The following is an 18,856-nucleotide window of genomic DNA, read 5'->3' on the forward strand; positions in this document are numbered from 1 at the left end:
AATATATTTGCACAGTAAAGTATTTTCTCTGTATTATATATATGTCCTTTTGATTTTCATTCTTATTGTCTTGCTTTAAATATATCCTAAGATACACTAAGATGGAGCTTTTTCAAAGCATACAAACGTCCTATCCTTGAAATCATACTTTCCTGAATATTTTATGTTCAGAGTCAGGAAAAGGAATTAACAAGGAAATAAAAACAGATGTTAGAGTAATGTCAAAAAAAAACCCACCCTGTGAAATTCTTAGAAAACTACATAGCACCAAAATATGCCTTGTTTGGTTTTAAGTTAATTTAGCAGGAATAGAGCTGGGAGGATTCTGTTAAAAAAAAAAAAAGATATATTTGCAATGCTTTAAGCATAAACCACACACGCATTTGCTTTGATGTTGTTTGCAGCTCCTTTTATTCATTGCCTGGGAAAATGTAGTCTAATTTTTTTTCAAGTTCATGAAAGAATGTTCAAAGTATGTAAAGGACTTCTGGACAATTGTGTAAATATGTCTTCATAGAAAACTCTATGCCAGAAGTGTTTGTGTGGCCATCTTGAAATCTCTTCAATCTTCTAGCCTCCTTTTTATGAAAGTGTGAATGATGCAAGAAGCAGGCAAAAAAATCTGAAAACAAAATCAAGCGTGCCATAATTGAGATGGTCTTGTGTAGTAAACTAGCAAACAATAATTCAAAACAAGCGGTCAGTGAACAGCCTCAGCAATTTAAAGGTATTTGTTTTAGCTCAGTCAATATTTGTAGAAATGAATATGTCAACAAAGCTGGATTAAAAAGAAAAGAATCCTTGCTGTACAGTTCAGGTCCTAGAAGAAATCTAAGTTACAGCATCCTGGAGTTCTGTGGACACCTGTCCAGTCATAGTGCAAACACGTACAATACTTAAGGGCACTCACAAAGACTGTTCCATGAAGGACCACTGGTGCCAAGACATACTATTTTTCACTGGAGGACTTGATGGCAACCCTGGAATACAATTTTTATGTTCAGCTTATTCCACAAGGTATACTAGGTCTACATATACTATACAAAGCTCTTCTAGTGTTCACATACAATTCTCCACATAGGAGCCCTACCTGGCATGGGTGATTATTCTCCTGTGCTTTGAAACAAAAGGCTAGAGACTTGTGCCAGGAATTGGACCTCTGGACATCCAGCCTCTTTCATAGCTTTCCTATTTACCTGGTTCTCCAGCCTGGAGACAACAGAGATGAACATCACCCAGCCTTATGGCACAAGCTAGTGAAAAAAATGATTGAAGGTTGTGTGTCAGGGGAAGTCAAGGATATGGAAAATAATTCCTTCTCTGTCATCAAAGCAAGAGTGCTGATGACAGATGTACTGTCAGTGACACAGACTCTACTTCTGATGAGTGAAAAAACCCAAACCACATACTATTTGTGTCTGGGACAAATCACCTTTACTGTCTGACTTATGCAGGAAAGAGGCAAAGGCCTCAGAGCCAGCCCATGAGTTTCTCAACACCTGACGCCACACCTGCAACATCTCATCCAGGCTTAGGCTGGCTGGGCCCTGAGACAAAAACTATACAAGGCAAACAGCCTCAAGAGAAGTCTTTCAGACCACAGTGCTTCTCAGAAGTCCACTTTTCACAGAAGCTGTTCTCTGTGCACAGGGCCTGAACAGAACCCAAACCCAACAAAGACAGACAGAGAACATGCTGTCCCTCTAACTCTGGCCCCCAAATTTATGGTCAAGAGCACAGATCGAAGCTTTTAAATTGCGGCTCTGGAGAGTGCTGGCAAGTGTTCTTGTGTAAGGGATACAGAATCAGTTCCCAGCACAAAACCTTCCACAGTGAATATCACTCGGTTCTACCAGATTTACACACTCACTAGTGTGAGTAACCCTACTATCTAGTATCTATCAAAATGTAACCTAAGAGAAGGTAATTGGTTATGATTCAGTTGCTTTTTTTATTACTTCTGTATCAATAACATCTGTCATAGGATCATGTGTTACTGGAAGTAAACAATGGAGGAATCACTCCTGTGCTAAGTGACTTTCCAAGTCCTAAGAAGAAAATTTTCAATATACAGCCAAGCCTGGCTGAGAAACTAAGGAAAAGGTATAATTTACTACTTTTTGGTAATAAATGTATGCAACAAGCCTACACACAACAGGCTGAATTGGTATGTTCAAATCCATCCTCATTATAGAGATTAAAATGCACGTTTCTCTTCAATGATTCTTTTTTTTTTTTTTTCTCTTGCTGCCTCACACATTGCCTTTTTGATGGCTTTTCCTGCTTTAGGGGAAATTCTTCCAAACCTCTAAGATTAATCCTTATGGTAGTCAGTAGCTACAGACATTGGATCTGATCGTTTTTTTCTTAAAATTCAAAAGGGAGTTTTGCCATTGGATGACGAAACCCTTTATTATAATTTCTATTTGAGAAAAAATATTTTCAGTTAATTGCCACATGAACCTTGGACTCTTAGAGGGGTTAGACTGGAGAAGGGAAGACCGAATGAAATGAGAATCTGAAAGTCACTGCTGATGTAATTTTCTTCTCAAGAAAACAGTAGTGTTATAAATTTCACACATGTAGCTGGTTTTGATGCCAATTTTTCATAAAGTTTGTTTCATTAGCAATATATATTGCTACAACAAACACCAATTTCTTGCCAACTCCTGTCACTGCAGGCTAGTTACACATGTTGCAAACTTGCTATCAGCTGGATGAGGAAATGGATATACATGTTACCTGCTTTGGGAATGGATATGGTCTGGTATATTGGGCTGGGTCAAAAGTCATTGCACAGTTTTAGAAACAGAAAATAATAATGACAAATTTGAGACACGTTAACAACAACCATTTATATTTCAGGATTAATTCAGAAATATTTTCTGATCACTCAGAAACATTAGGAGTGTCTCTGCTTAGAAATGCTGTCCCTGCTGTCTCTGCTTAGTAGACACTTAGAGTACCTGCTAAGAAATACAAATGTATATCAACTAATAATATCAAAACAAAAGTCATCAGAAATTTCACTGGTGCAAATCAAAACTATGTGCAGACATGTGTTGACTGAAAAGGACTGTTCAAGAAAGAGGTTCAGCACAGTCTGCTGACTAAAATCAGATTCAGAGTTCAGCTCACTGAAGAAATGACCCACAAAAGCTTTCCTCAGAGGAAAACTTGGAGTTTATTTTACATGGTGAAGTATTGGTCTCTTCCTCCCACCCTACTGGTATCTGTAAAATGCCACTTAAGTCAATGGAAGACTGCCTGACTTGTAGACTTTGGGTTTTACCCTCTCATGTTTTCTTTTTTCTTAGATTTATATATGGCTTCTACCTTAAAACTAAATGCCTTGTTCTTGATGTTACATCAAAGTCATGAACTAAAATGCTTGCTCTATGTTACATCAAAGTCATGTACTTGATTTTGCTGGACCTGCTCCTAGTTAGATGTTTCACTTTCGTAACTAATAATGGTTGAAATACAACTCTGTGTAAGAGTCAGAATCCATGAAATCATCATTCCTACCACTGGCTGCCCTGAATTTACTCCAGTGTCTTGCTTCCACGCTGTAGCTGCTGACTCTCCATCAATCGTTCAGTACTATTGTACCACAATTCTTCACGAAAACTTGCATTACAATTTATGAATAGGAGATTTTATCTATGAAGAGCAAATAAATGTTTGCCTCATATTTCCCAGCTCTGTCCTAGCTCCTTATTTCATTATCTTTTTAAAGCCTTAGTTTGAGAAAATCTCTGAGTCTTTATTTAGGGCCAGGAAATCTTCTAGTGTCACAAGTTGTTAGCCCAAAGCCTCAATATATCATCTTTCCCGTCTAAAAGGCAAAATGACAAGTTGCCTTACTTCTCTGGTTCTGCCTTTCTGGGGCAGAGAGAGCTCTCAGAAAATTCATAGGTTTGTGAATGGGGAGGAGGAATGTGAAGTCAACAGGCAAGTGGAAAGTACCATTTCCCCTTCCCATAACAACTAGTCCAAATAGTGAGAAAGCTTCCTACAGCCTCTCATTTACAAGGCTTCAGGCTTCCTGGTATAATAAATTGGAATAAAAGGAAATCAGAACAGCTTTAAAATGGCCATTCAAAAATTGAAGTGGGATAGTTATAATCAAAAACTCCTTTACCTGTGTCTTATTTTACTGCAAAACACATCCTGACATCACTCCAAACACTATCCCTCAGACAAGCGGTGACTCACCAGGACTAATCTGTTTCATAAGGGAATGCAAATGATTTGCCGCATAGTGGGCCAGACAGGTTTCCTTCAGAAAGGGCACATGTCAACCCTTTTGAGAGAAATTAGTAGAAGAAACTCTAAATGGATGCAAAAAGGCAAGGACTGCCTGTGATTAGGGTACAGCTTAGCAAATGGCAGACCTGGAGTCAAGAGTCTCTCCTTGGTCAGAGGCTTTCCGTGTAGTCTCAAAGGTGTCATCCATCCTTAAAAGTAGGAGCATTCTAGCAGGACACATCTGAATGTAGTGAATATTCACACATGGATACATAATCTGTCCATGCCCGTCTCTGCATGAAAACCCATGATCATCTGGATGGGGGAACCCAAAGGTTACAGTAAGCCTAGTCTACAGTTTTTTATTCGGCTGCTTCATTCCTGGTTGAGCAGATAGCCACTGATACCAGTGGGAGCTTGCCTGAGTAAATCAGTGTGAAAATGAAGAACTAAGTTCTGGAACAGCAGTCAGATTTCTCTCTTCTCTTTAATGTCATACTTCTTCTTTCCATATCACTCATTCTGCCTTTTTAAGCAACTCAGGAAAAATGAAAAAGCTTCCTCTGCACCTGCTGCTTTGTTTCCCTTCCCTACCCCTCTCAAATCAATTTAGAAAAACAGGTAAATAAGCTTAAGCTGTGTAACTGCCTCTTGCCTCACCGTTCCAGCTTGATGCCCTTCACAACAATCCCAGCTGACAGGTTCAGTGCTGAGCTGCACAAAATGCTTCCTCTCGGCGTGGGTGGTCTGAGTCACTCTGCAGTGAATCTGACAGCTGAGTGCAGTGATATGGACCAGGGGCAACAAGTGGGTTGGGGAGGTGCAGCTTGGGTTTCATTTGCTGCACATGTGTCTTGAATCCCATGGGCAGGGCATAGCTTGCTGTGGAAGGCTCAGTGAGCTATTGACTTCACTTGAGAAGCTAATTCTCCTGTTGTAAACAAATGTTTAGATTAGTAATTCATCTATTTATTTGTGGAGAATCTATCTAATTACCCCTGAATGACTGCAGGATGTTTATCATCTAAGCACAAGGGACCAATCTAAAATACAGGCTTAATGTCCACTGATTTATAACATCAGTAGCTTAGATGCTGATACTACAAATTACTCCAACAAGGCAGACCTTTCCATCTAAGTTGTGTCCTCATCAATGAATCAAGAGCGATCTCCTACATAGATGTCTTGAATCAAGGTGACGGCATCATCACAGAGGCTATGGGAGTTTGCCACAGGTAATGGAGAATGGAAAGAGCTTCCTCCCACACCTGGATGCTTTGCATTAGGTCCAACAACAATTAGGAGAAACCACCAGTATACAATGTTTGGAAAGTGGGAGATTCTAGTTCATAACATGCTCAAGGCTCCATTCTGCTTCTGTATCAGTCAGACACACTTCTGGGTTATCACAGAGTGTACTCAGCAGTCTCTGGGAAGAAGTCTGGCTGCTCCTTACCCTGCCAGTAGCTTTCACTGTAATTAGCCATTCATGCTGCAACAAATTGCGTGCTGTAGCTCCCAGAATGAATATTATCAATTACTACAGATGTGCAAGGACAACAAATTAAATATTTATAAACAGTTACATTTATTCTGTTTGTTTATTACCAATAACCAAAGATCCTTGTCCTTAGAGAGAAGTAGTTAACCAAGAAATTTTGGGTGTGCAGACATTTCTGAGTTATGCCTCAGCATAAAAACATATGAAAATATTTACAAGGGGAAATATCTATATCTTTTCACCATTGGTTAACTCAAAAATTGCAAATCAGTTTGCTTAAAGTTTCCAGGAGGAAAAGTCATCTTGGACTGAAGTAATGCATGGAAAAAATCAATCATAAAGGAGATTTTTTCAACAAAGTGTCATCATGTGCAGAAGGGGATAAGGTAGTATAGACTGCAGCACACAAAGAGATCCTGAAGTGAGTTGAAGCAATTGAGAGAAAGATGATGGCAGATGAGGACTTCTTTATGACAACTAAATGCACTACAGAGGGTAAGGTTCAGATCCATAAATATATCCATAAAAGAGATCCCCAAATCTGCCTTCATATAAAATCTTTATATACATATATATACTTCATACACATATATATTTACATATATATGTATGTATAAATTTATATAAACCCACTATTATATAAAATACCATATATGCACTTATAAATATATGTTATATAGTATATATTATACCTATAAATCAATATAACTTTTTATATATAGATAAAACTTTTCACTTTTTGTCATAAATGCATTCTATTTCAGATGCTTTGAGAATAGTGGCTTGTTAAAACAGGAGCTGTCACATACAATATTTAACAGATGTCTGGTTTTAGATAACATGCCCATTGACAAGCTGTGGTTCTGTCCTGAATACTTTTATGCCCTAAAGCTTGGGTTTGCCTGGATTATTTCTCTTCTTCCTCCTCCCCCGCTCATACCATTCCCCCTTTCTCTTCCTTTGCGTCTCCAGGGTCTATTCATGAGGCAGCTACAGGGCTGAAGGGTACACTGTAATGTTGGTTTGCATCTGGTGTGATGTGCCTGGCCTCTTACTTACTCCCTAGCATCCCTGTGTGCTGCTTCCTCTCAGGTTCGTTCCCTGAGGACAGCTGAAGTTGGATTGTGTCCCAGGGCTGCAAGACAGTATTATTTGGTGATTTTTTGCACCTCTGTCCTCCTAGGTTGAGGCATAGAGACACTCCTTGAAGTTTATAACAAATACACTTTGGAATAAGAAAGGCAGCGTGTATATATTTCACTCTGGAATTCTCTATCAGATGCTTGATATTTGTCTTCAACTAATTAATCTGTGGTGTACTCCTACTAGAGCAGTGGATGAATAGAGATGGATGCATGGAGATGAATGGGTTCAAACTATCTCAGTGAAAACTGAGAAGAAGCAACAGAGGATTCCTTACAAGGCAGAATTATACAAAAAAATGCCTAGTTGTTGGGTTTGCTCTCTGTATTCATTTATACAGGCCAGATATTGCATTCAGAATTTCAAACATTATTTCCTAAGTATCAGCACAGCTTTGGACAACGGAGTTACATTTTGCCTTGAGCAAATTGCAATCAAGATGTCAAAGGCACCAGACTTCCAAATTATAACTACTGAGGACAGTGGAACAGTGCCAAACATGTTAAAATGAAAATAAATTATTAATGATATTTTATTTGAATGAACTCAGTGCTTTAAAGTTTCTTTCTTGACTCTTGACTTCCAGATAGCAGAAAACACTCTAATGCTACATCTCAAATGACTTACAGTGGCCACACTGACCTCAGATCTTAAATCAGAGGGCCTTTTAATGATACGCAAATGATGGATCAAGTCACTAAGATGTCAACCATCCACTCTTGAAGATAAGAAAAAATGCATACTCTCTGATGGACATTGCATCTTGAGAGAGGCATTTCTGTGAAGCAGCAGATCCAGTTCCTGGATCCCACCTAGTGGAAATCAGGAACTGCCATCTCCCTGATGTGACAGTGTGGTTAAACCACGACACAAATACATAACTGGTGGCATCTTGCCACTTCAAGAAAAAGTTGATCCCAGTTCCATCTGGGTTTCCACCAACATACTTATCTCCTTTAATGTGGAAAAGCAGACTGTGGAGCAACCTTGAAAAAGTACTGATCTCTGCCATAGTTTAGCAACAATTTAAGCAGTGATTGTGAAAAACAGCAAACACACACATACACATAGATGATATATACATGGCGGACACAAACTTTATAAAATTAGAACACTATTGACTTTAATAGAGTTGCTCCTACTTTACAAGGATTTGAAAGATGACACAATGTCTAGCAGTGCATACCACTAGTGATGTCAGTCACTCCAGCAGGGTGATGCATGTAGAGGAAGTATGCAAATGCTATTTAAAAAAAATAGAGAATGTGCCGGTTAAAGATCTGGTATGAAAGGTTGGAGGCTGAGAAATAATTCCCAAGTGTGCCCTAAATTTCCTTAGAAAGTGTGGGCAACTCAGTATCTGCATGCTGCAGCTTGCCATGAGTAAAATTAAGATTAGTAAAATAAATAACAGTCCTCCATTCCACTGTCTCTTTCATCTGATTTGGAGAACCACGACTGTGGGAACAGTGACTTTCCATTTCTGGACACTGAATTTGTAAGGGAACCGCTATATCAGCCGAATGTTCACAAGTCATGGGACCTGATGGGATTCATCCCAGAGTACCGAAGGAGCTAGCGGATGTTACAACAAGACCCCTTTCAATTACCTACCAAAGGTCTTGGGAGTCTGGGGAAGTCCCTGCTGATTGGAAGCTAGACAATGTTATTCCAATTTACAAGAAGGGCATGAGGAAAGACATAGAAAACTACAGACCTGTTAGTCTAACCTCACTACCTGGAAAAATTATGGAGAAGATCATACCAGCTGCTGTTGAAAGGCATTTAAAGGACAATGTGATCATCAGGTATAGTCCACATGGATTCACAAATGAAAGTCCTGTTTAACTAATTTGACATCCTTCTATGGTAAGGTCACCTGCCTACTGGATGAAGGGAAAGTGGTGGATGTGTTTTTTCTGGATTTTAGTAAGGTTTTTGATACTGTTCCTCACTGCATCCTTCTTGACAAGCTGTCCAACTGTGAGATGAACAGGTACACGGCGTACTAGGTGAAGAACTGGCTGAATGGCAGAGCTCAAAGGGTTGTAGTGAATGGGGTTACATCTGTCCAGCAACCAGTCACCAATGGTGTTCCTCAGGGCTCACTATGAGTCAGCAGTGTGCTCTGGCAACCAAGAGGGCAAACCACATCCTGAGGTACATCAAACACACCATAATCAGCTGGTCAAAAGAGGTGATTATCCCACTGTATACAGCATTGGTATGGCCTCACCTTGAGTACTGTGTGCAATTCTGGGCCCCACAATTTAAGAAGGATGTAAGGTTCTTCAATGCATCCAGAGGAAGGCAACAAAGCTAGTGAAAAGGCTGGAAGGAATGTCCTATGAAAAGTGGCTAAGGACTTCGGGTTTGTCTAGTTTAAAGAGAAGGAGGCTGAGGGGAGACCTCATTGCTCCCTACAGCTTCCTGAGGAGGGGAAGTGGAGAGGGAGATGCTGATCTCTTCTCCTTGGTTTCCAGTGATAGGACACATGGGAATGGTTCAAAGCTGTGCCAGGGGAGGTTCAGACTTGACATTAGAAAGCATTTTGTTACAGAGAGGGTGGTCAAACACTGGAACAGGCTTCCTAGGGTGGTGGTCAATGCCCAATGCCTGTCAGTGTTTGACAATTGCCTTGATAATACACTTCAACTTTTGGTCAACCCTGAAGTGGTTGGGCAGTTGGACTAGATGACCGTTGCCAGTCCCTTCCAACTGAAATATGCTATGCTATGCTATGCTATGCTATGCTATGCTATGCTATGCTATGCTATTCCATTCCACTCTATTTTATTCTATTCTATTGATCAAGAAGCTCTTATAGGCTGAAGGTCCTCTCCTGTTGTATATGAGTGTGAATTTTAGTTTAAGCATAGCTGGGAATGCCGTGTACATGTTTCAACCTCATGTAACTGTCAGTCATGAACTGAGTAATTTAAAAAGATATTCCTACAGTTTTCTGTTGTAAAGGGTAATTTAATTCTATGAGAAAATACACATTTATATTTTTGAATCTACATACTTCTACTACATTTGAAATATTAGTGAGCAATTTTTGGGAGGAGTTACCCCAGATGATTGTGCTGCCTTTGAGAAGGACCTTAAGAGGCTGGAGAAATGATCCAAGGGGAATCTCACAAAGCTCAGTAACGGAAAATGGAAAGTCTTGCACCTGGGGAGGAATAACCCCAAGCACCTGTACGTGCTGAGAACTGACTGGCTGGAAAGTAGCTTTACAAAAAAAAGCCTGAGGGTCCTGGGAGACAAGAAGTTGAACATGAACCAGAAATGTGCCATAGGTACAAAGAAAGCCAACAGACTCCTGGGATGCATTAGGAAGAGCATTGCCAGCAGGTCAAGAGAGGGGATCCTTCCCCCTTACTCAGCACTACTGTGACCACACCTGGAGTGCTGTTTCCAGTTCTATGACCCCCAGTACAAAAAAGACATGGACATACTGCAGTGAACCCAGTGAAGAGCCATTAAGATGGTTAAGGGATTGGAGGACCTGACATACAAGGAGAAGGTGAGAGAGCCAAGATTGTTGTACCACGAGAAGGCTCAGGGGGATCTTACCAATGTATTCAAATATCTGTTGGGGAGATTAAAGAAGACAGAGTCAGATTCTTCTCAGGGATACCCAGTGAAAAGACAAGAGGCAATGGGCACAAACTGAAATAAAAGAAATGTAACTTAAACTTAAGAAAAAACTTTACAAAAAAGTTTTTCCTTTTATCATGCCATAGAGTCACATGATATATATGGTAATTGGTCCTATGAAAAACTACAGTTGTTGCAGAAAGGGAATTCAGAAAACTTACTCATTTCCATGTATTCTGGAGCCAGTCCAGTGAAAGGTTCCAAGATATAGTCAAGATCCCATTGCTGAGGGTCCTTTGATTGGTTGGTGTCTATTTCCTTTGGTTCAGTTCTTTCATCCTTGAGCTTCCTGAAGAGCTTCTTTAACTTCCTGAAGAACAAAAGTTCAGATTGAACCAACTCTTTTTTTTCCATACAAGATCTGGCCCATGTCTTCACATGGCAACACAAAATGTATATCATGTTACTTCGGTGCCCCACAGGCTTAGTTTACACCATCCTCAGAAGTTCTGAAAAGTATATGTATCGCAAGTTTAACTACGCTGATGAGTTTTTGCTGCCCCTGAAGCAGAAAAACAAAATGGCTTCCTACCACTTCTTAAGGAAACACAAATCAATTATGTCTCCCAGCTCCCATAGATCAGAAGAGGTTGTGTCAGAGGTCTTCATTTTGACCCTGTTTTACAACAGTATAGACAATTTTGGCCAGACTGTAAATTCCTCACATGGGTGAGCAATTATTTGTGCAAGTATTTCTTCGAGCCTTAGTAGGAATAGTAGTATCAACCACTGTCCCACTGAGATAGGGATCCAAATTTCACGACACTGACAAAAACAGGCATTTCATAAACTGTATAATCCCAGTGTAAAATGAATCCATCTCTAAAAGATCAAAGTATTCCCAGTGCCCCTCCCGGATGACATTTTAAATGCATACACATCGATAACATCATGCTATTTTACACCTTGATAAATTCCCATGGAAAAATGTAAGAAAATATTTCTTCAAAATCCAGGAAGCGATAAACAGTTGAATTAGCATTAAACATTAAGTTTTATACTTATTGTATGTCTTCATTTTGCATATGAAACTTATCTTTCACAAATATGCACAACGTTATTTTATAGTTCTTCACATATGTGCCATATGAGTGAAAATCCAGACTAATTCCAGTGATGTTTTGCCAGTAGTGTAAGCAGGGCTCTCCCACAAACTTTTCCCCCACAGCTGGTGATAAATCCTTTGAACTAGAGGTGTGTGGCCTGGAGACAGGAGTGTATGGAGAAATGGTGGGGGTTTTCCTTTTTACCTCCAGTTAAGAAGAACCATTTTCTCAGACCCTAACTTAAGTAGCAGGGCAAGGCTAGCTGGCAAACAAACTAAAGACTTTGCTGGGTAGGTTTATTGCTTAGTTCCTGAATATACACTGAGCCACACAGGAACACTGTGTCTCCACATAGCACAAGGCTCTATAGCAGCCTGGAGATGACCACAGTGGCTGCAGAATTTCTACACCAACAAGTGTTTACAGGACCCACTCAATTTCATCACCAGTACAGAGGAAATGGGGATTGACAGGCAGTCTTAAAAGAGATCTAGATTGCATCAGGCCCTGTCAGTTCCAGGATCACAACACTGCAAAAATCAATAGGTCAACTCCAGCATTTGTTCCAGGTGCAGCTGAGACATAGCTCATAATTCTGATGGTAACATGCTCAGTACTTTGGCAATACCCAGATACATTTGTGCTAACCAAGCACTTTCAGTACCCAGAACATTCAGTTTACATAGTTTTAATAAAAAGGTGGGGAGATTTAAAACATTTCACAAGAAAGAATTACATGGATCCTTACAAAGACATTTACCTCCTACATCATGTAAACTCAGCCATTTCAAGACACTAAAATTTCCTTCCCCCCCCTCTGCTTTTATGGCAATCGAGGGAACTCGACTGTGACAGACATGATGTAGTATTCAGAGAGTAGAAGGCTGGGGGCAGGAGTTAAAACAATCAAAGAATTCCCAGGATGCTCTTCCAGCATATCCCAATTAATTTCCAAATGTGAGAGACTCTCAGAGGACAGTGAAGAATAAGTTCAAGACAGTTGATTTCTGTTCCAATAAAATGATATGAGCTATAAACGTCCCTCACATTTCTGTGGGCAGATGAGATTGAAGAGCATCTTGCTGTCACTGTGCAGCAGCTGAGATAAAATTTGGGTGTGTTTAGATGTGAAGTCTGTACATGTGTGATCTAATCCTCTGGTTATAGCACCATGGAGTCGAGTTATGGAGTTTAATGCATATACATAACTCCCCTGAGAACCCAGTAACTAAAACAATAGTTGTTGTTTTTAATGTTTGTTTGGGAATACACTAAATCCAGGGCTCAGTTACTCAGAATAATTTTTAATTTTTCATCTGGCTATCTATAAGCCAGGCATGAGGAGTGGCACCTTTAACCACTTTGAGTTAAACTTTGAAAAGTGTTCTTATATTTATGTAGTTTTTTAAAGGATCAACTAACTGAAGGACAGCCAAAATAATTCTTTTCAAATTTTCCACAAAAAATGTACATTTGTGTCATATCCAAGCATGTGAAGTTTTAGACCAAACAGAAATGTGTCAGAAAGTTAAAGGAACAGAGAACAGGAATTTGCACAGTGTTATTCTCCAGCTATACAGCAGTAGGGCAAGGAAAATGGGTTTTGCAGAACTCTGTAGCTGCACATACAATTATGTTATTAAAACTGAACAAGCTTTTTAAATGCATTTGTGTGAAACCTGTTTTTTAATTACTTAGATCAACATTTTTAAACAAAGTTGACAGATGATGATAATCAAGAGCTATTTCAGCTTCTGATTTCTGCATGCCAGGCAGTCCCACCAGTGAGAAAGATGTAGATTCGCCCATTCAGGATGAGTCTCTGTGAAGCTTTGTGTTGAAGAGGCACACACAGCAAAGTTTTATGACACCGCTATTAGCCATATGAATCTGGACAAACAGAGAAAACTGTAGAACTGTGGAATAACCATTATTTCTTGTCCTTTTGCCAGTGAATATCAAAAAGCAAGAAGAATTCTTAGGACTGAAAAGCATGGTAGAAGAATGAATGTAGGATCAGGGATAAAGAAAATGACAACAGGTTTTTATCAGAAGGATATGTCAGGAGCAGTTAAAAATGATGCTGTTTCTCACAAGGGATTGGCACCAAACTGTTTTAGATAAGAAGTGGGAATATGGTTTAATTACACTGTTCGTAATTCTTTATATATTCTGTACTCTGAATATGACTAATAAGAATCCCATTATGCAAGGTAATCCACATCTGAAGAGAGCATAAAATCACTACAGGAAAATGTCCCATCCCTGAAGAACTCACAAGCTTTCAAGAAAATAGATGAGGAAAAGAAGAGAGAAATTAAAACCAAAGTAATCCTGGGTGGGCTGCAAGCAAACGGTGCACTTCCACAAAGCCTTCTTTTAAAAAAACAGACAGATGACTCAACAGTTGCTCTGTTTACACAGTAAAATATAGTAGCCAGAATTGGGGGATCTAGAGGAAGACGTAAACCTGACTTGGGAAAAATGAGACATTTCTGCAGAGAGGATGTAGAAGCAGGGCAGGGCAGATGCAGGAAAATTATTTTGTTGGCGCAAGTCTTTATGTCTTCAGTGGCTGAGCAGTCCTCACTATACATCTCCACCAGAATTTGCCAGAAAGATTGGAACCAAGGATCAGTTTACCATTTTCTCAAGACTCTCAGTTAATAAATGCCATTGGGTACTGTAAAAGTAAATCACCTCTGACAGTCATCAAGAACTGGATTTGAAGTATTGCAAGGCAATACTTGCTAGGACAAAATGTAAATGGAGACTTTACATAAAAAGACAGAAAACCCTTAGAATCCAGCTGCCAGGGATGAATGATTACATATATCAGGTGATCTTTATGGCTGTCCTTCCAGTTGATGCTTTTTGCTTTGCAAGCATGATAGAAAAGGGTACAGGCAGAAAGCTAAACAGAAAAGACTATTAGGTTGAGTAGCTGGAGCCCTTGTGTCTAAAGAAGAGGAAGTGCAGTGACTCAGATTCATGTGTCCTTGCCTGTAATTTTGTTTGCTGCTTTGGGGAAGGAGCACTGAAGGTCCAGGATTTTCTTCATTCATTCCTACAGTCTGTTCACATAAGGAGAGACCTTCTCATATTCACAGGTAGGGGGTACAAGAAGGAGGCAGAGGGAGAATGAAAGGACTTCAATCTCTCATTCTGTTACACAAGTGTATGGTATAGTCATGCTTCCTTGCAACACTCAGACCTCCTGGATTCTATGAGGGTTTCAGCTGTGTTTGGGATTTATTGATTTCTCAACAGTCAAAAACAGGAAAGAAAAAAAGCAAAAAAATACCCCATTAATTAAGAATAGCTTATTAAAGGTGAAAAGCAACATAAAAGATATCCGGTATGAAAAGTTGATTTTGTTAACTCCTGGTATTCTCATCCAGGATAGTTAAGTGCATTTTGAAGTAAGTGATGGAAACTGATATTGAATAAAAAGCCCAAAATCATGGCCCCACTTAAGTCAATGGGAGTTTTGTCACTGACTTCAATAGGGCCAGGATTTCACCCAAAGGGTTTATCACCAGGATCAAAGACAGAGAGTAATAAAATAACTACATGGAGTTTTTTCAGTAAGTTCAGAAAAAACAGAACTGAAGAAAAGGAGTCTTAAAGGAACTCTAGGTTAAGACTCTCAAGCCCTGCAGCCTTTTATGGTCAATTCCTGTGGCAACAGTTAAAGAATTATGGTATGTGACACATCTGAGTGACCTATGGCATATTTACATCTGTTAAACTTGTGAATTCCAGCCCCACAGAACACACATTTCAATTCAAGAAGGCCTAGTTTTCCATAATACAAATGTTGTTCCATTTACCTAGCGGTTTTGATACTCTTGGGTGCCAAAATCGAAAAAGAAATCACAGAAAGGTTTAGAAGACCAGAAAGTCACATCTGTCATAGCTGTGCAGCATTTTCTCCAGAAACATTGAAGGAAAAAGCAAGGACGTGTCCCAGTGACCCCAAACAATGCAGGGCTGCCAAGAACAAATCACCATTTATGAGAGTCCCTTCTGCCTCTCCATATGGGTAAGGTTGATTGCAGCACTTGTACTCTGCCCTCAGTGAAAATATAGGGAGCCAGTGTAAGAATCTGTGTTATTCACCCAGAATCTCATTCCCTCTGAAGAGGCACAAGGAAAGGGGGAAAAAAATGCGGCTGCTGAAACTGGAGATAGAAGAGATTGATCTATCTTTCTGCCACAGGAGGACTGTTCATTGACAGTGCATAGCCTGTGCAAAAGTAGACACTGGAAAACAGAACAAGGGCCCAATGAAGAAAGAGACATCCTGGGAAGGAAAATAAAAAGCTTACTGGTAGAAAAAGGATGACCTAACAGAGGAGATGAGCTGACTGTAAGACATTATCAAGGAAAACAGGTAGCAAAGAGAGGGAATAGGATACAGTCGGACAAGAAGGCTGGAGGGCAGAGAGTGACGGTATGTTTACCTATACATCTGTCACATCTCCTAACAACAGCATCTATAGACATAGATTATGTGTGAGACACGGACATGCCAAAGCTACTACTTGTGCAACACATGCATGTTTGGAGCCCCTTTAGGTCTGGATTTATATCTGTCCAGCAGACCTATGCACAGCCCTCTGAAAATGCGATTGATCGGTACTCAAAGTGTGTCTGTGTGCCTGCGTATGTGGGGCACATGAGATAGAATAGAGTACCATTAAGGATCTAGTCCAAACCAGTAGAGTGGTCCATGCAGAAATACAAGGCTAATTCTCATAACTTCAGTGTTCAGTAAAGCACTGTGCTTCCCCTGGTACAAACAGGTCTGGTGAGAAGGGCCAAGCCCTACATATATACACGTGATTTTCCTGAGAATGCAGATGCGCAAAGGAAAACCAGATGTGCTTATTTCAGGATGACAAGATAGCATTGTGACTGAAATGAGGTATATCTCTGGGAAGGAGAGGATGAAAGTAGTTTTGGTTTTGAACAGTTATTCAGTTTTAAAAATTGAAGCCACTATAGGTTGTCGGCAGAAATGAGGGAGAAAAATGGGATGAAATTGTCACATTTTTGCACCAAGAGTTGTAGTGAAGAAATTGAGAAATAACTTGACAGGAATTTTCTGTTTGGACTGGATCAGCTTCTGTTTTCATGAATCAAAAATAATAAATACAGTATTTCTAACATCATAAAATCCCCATTAAGAAAGTCCAGTAGCAGCAAGTTTTTGGAAGACAGGATTTTTTTAAGTCACACCAGGTTTACACTAAAAGAGCCTTAAGTCTTCAACATGTCAGATATTTTGGGAATGATTTACCACCCTTTTCTCAAAATAAATTGTAAACTCAATGAGATGTAGACAGAAAACAGGCCTCTCTAGTGAACTTTGACAGAAGAATAATGAAAAGATCCATAACCCACATTTTATTTGTTTGGGATTTTTTTTTTCTCTGTATATACATTACTTTAAAAAAAATTCTTACTAGGAAAAGGGACAAAAAGTGTTCATTTTAAAAATATTTCATAATCTTTTAAGCATCACTCATCTTGGTTCCTAGTTAGCATCTTCAAGACCTTCCTTAGGGATGTGATCCAAAAGATACTGACACTAGAGTTGAAAGATTCTGCTAACTTCAGTGAGTTGAGGTTTGCGTCTAAGCCAGACTATTCATCTAGTACATTTCACAGACCATTACCACCAACAAGGACGATTCAGTTAACAGAAACAAGAGCAAACCTCCCAAGAGACAGGAGCGGGACATTCTCAGTTGATTCTCTTGCCTGAAAATCCCCTTGACACTGGAGACAGACCAAGCGAGATTTCTTGCTGTATTTGGAGTAGAGGACACTGTGCACTAAGCTTTCTGTGGCAGAGAGCCACTGAGCAGCATGTCAGCATCTCTCCCATGCTGTAGCTTCTTCATCATACAGTGACATACTGACATACAGGCACCTTAGAAATATGTGGATTTCATCTGTAAACCCATGAAATAGTAATAGATCAAGTAATACATTTTAACATCTTTTATGAGCTATTGCTTTTCTCCACACCATCTCTCCTCCACTTTATACTAATTTGTATTCAATGTTACTGCTCTGAAAGCTTCTCTAAAACTTCCCAAGAGATCTATCATACCTTGCCTGTTTTCCCAGGTTTCTAAAATTAATTTAGATCAATTATTAAATATATTAAATCACTTTCTTTAAGCCATTTGCTGCAGATATAGCCAATTATTCAACATAAAATACAGCCAGATCATTTCATCACAACCAAAAATGTGATTTATCATCACATTCAATTAGAACCCACTGAAGTCGGTGGCAAAAGTCCCATTCAGTTGAATAGGGATCAAGGCTTTAATTTACAGTGTCATAGGAATAATGCATGGTAATGGAGAAGGCTGGGATACATACGGGATTCCAATTTCAAACAGATTGTTTTGAATCAGTTGTTTTCCAAGCATAATGATGCTCAGCTGAATACAGAGTTCCATCAAACAGCCTCCTGGAGCACACTGTAATTAAACAAAACCATAAAGTATGAAGGGAGTAAGAGAATTAATTTAGAAGTACCCACTTGGAAGAGCTACTGATGTCTATATGTGCCTGTCACCTCAGCTGCCAATTTGTGCAGGAGCACAGAGCTCGTCAATCACTGCAGTTCTGTCCTTAACAAGGTATTTCATCTCCACTCATAAAACTGTATTATGGAAAATATGCAGAGCTCTGAAATAACTTACTGTGCCCTGGGGCTACTATATTTCCTTTTAAAATATTTACTATATAATCAATGTAATAAACATAATGCAGTATCACCAATACTCTTTCAACCTGATGTCTCCCAAGAGGGAAGAAAGTCTTCAATCTTGCAAAGACTTAAGCGTAATCTTTATTGTATGTCTATCGATTTTCAGGGGAATATCAGCAGCAGTTAAAAGGAATTTTGAAAAAAACAATATTTTTACAGGTTTAGCACAAAATGGCTATGGCTTTTTAGGCTATTAAAACTTCTAGGCTTCTGCTGATCTACAGAGTGTGAAGCCAGACTCAAGTTCCAGCTCTGCCATAGGTTTCACAAGGGCCTCAGTCAAATCATGTAATGTTTGTGCCTTAGAGTTCAGTTTTAAAACATAGAAATGGTGAAGGTTCACCTAAGAAAGAACACAAGGTACTCAAAACTGCACAAAGAAAGAACATACAGGTGCCTCAGATGGAAAATTTGTGTTTTGTCTATTTATATTAAAGATTTAACATCTTGTTTTAA

The 18,856-nt window shown here is 39.4% G+C and overlaps 1 protein-coding gene across 1 annotated transcript in view; it reads right to left on the bottom strand.

Annotated features, from left to right (window-relative positions):
• Window positions 1-18,856, bottom strand: part of ANO2 (anoctamin 2, calcium activated chloride channel) — a 46,821-nt gene that overhangs the window by 12,354 nt on the left and 15,611 nt on the right. Inside the window, exons 7-8 of the mRNA XM_010297202.1 lie at window positions 18,007-18,107; window positions 10,720-10,868 (exon numbers count right to left, since the gene is read on the bottom strand). Of these exons, the coding sequence (XP_010295504.1) occupies window positions 10,720-10,868; window positions 18,007-18,107 (250 nt within the window). The remainder of the gene's footprint in view (window positions 1-10,719; window positions 10,869-18,006; window positions 18,108-18,856) is intronic.

Source organism: Phaethon lepturus, unplaced genomic scaffold (genome assembly GCF_000687285.1).
Source record: "Phaethon lepturus isolate BGI_N335 unplaced genomic scaffold, ASM68728v1 scaffold5401, whole genome shotgun sequence".
In the NCBI taxonomy this organism is placed as follows: domain Eukaryota; kingdom Metazoa; phylum Chordata; class Aves; order Phaethontiformes; family Phaethontidae; genus Phaethon; species Phaethon lepturus.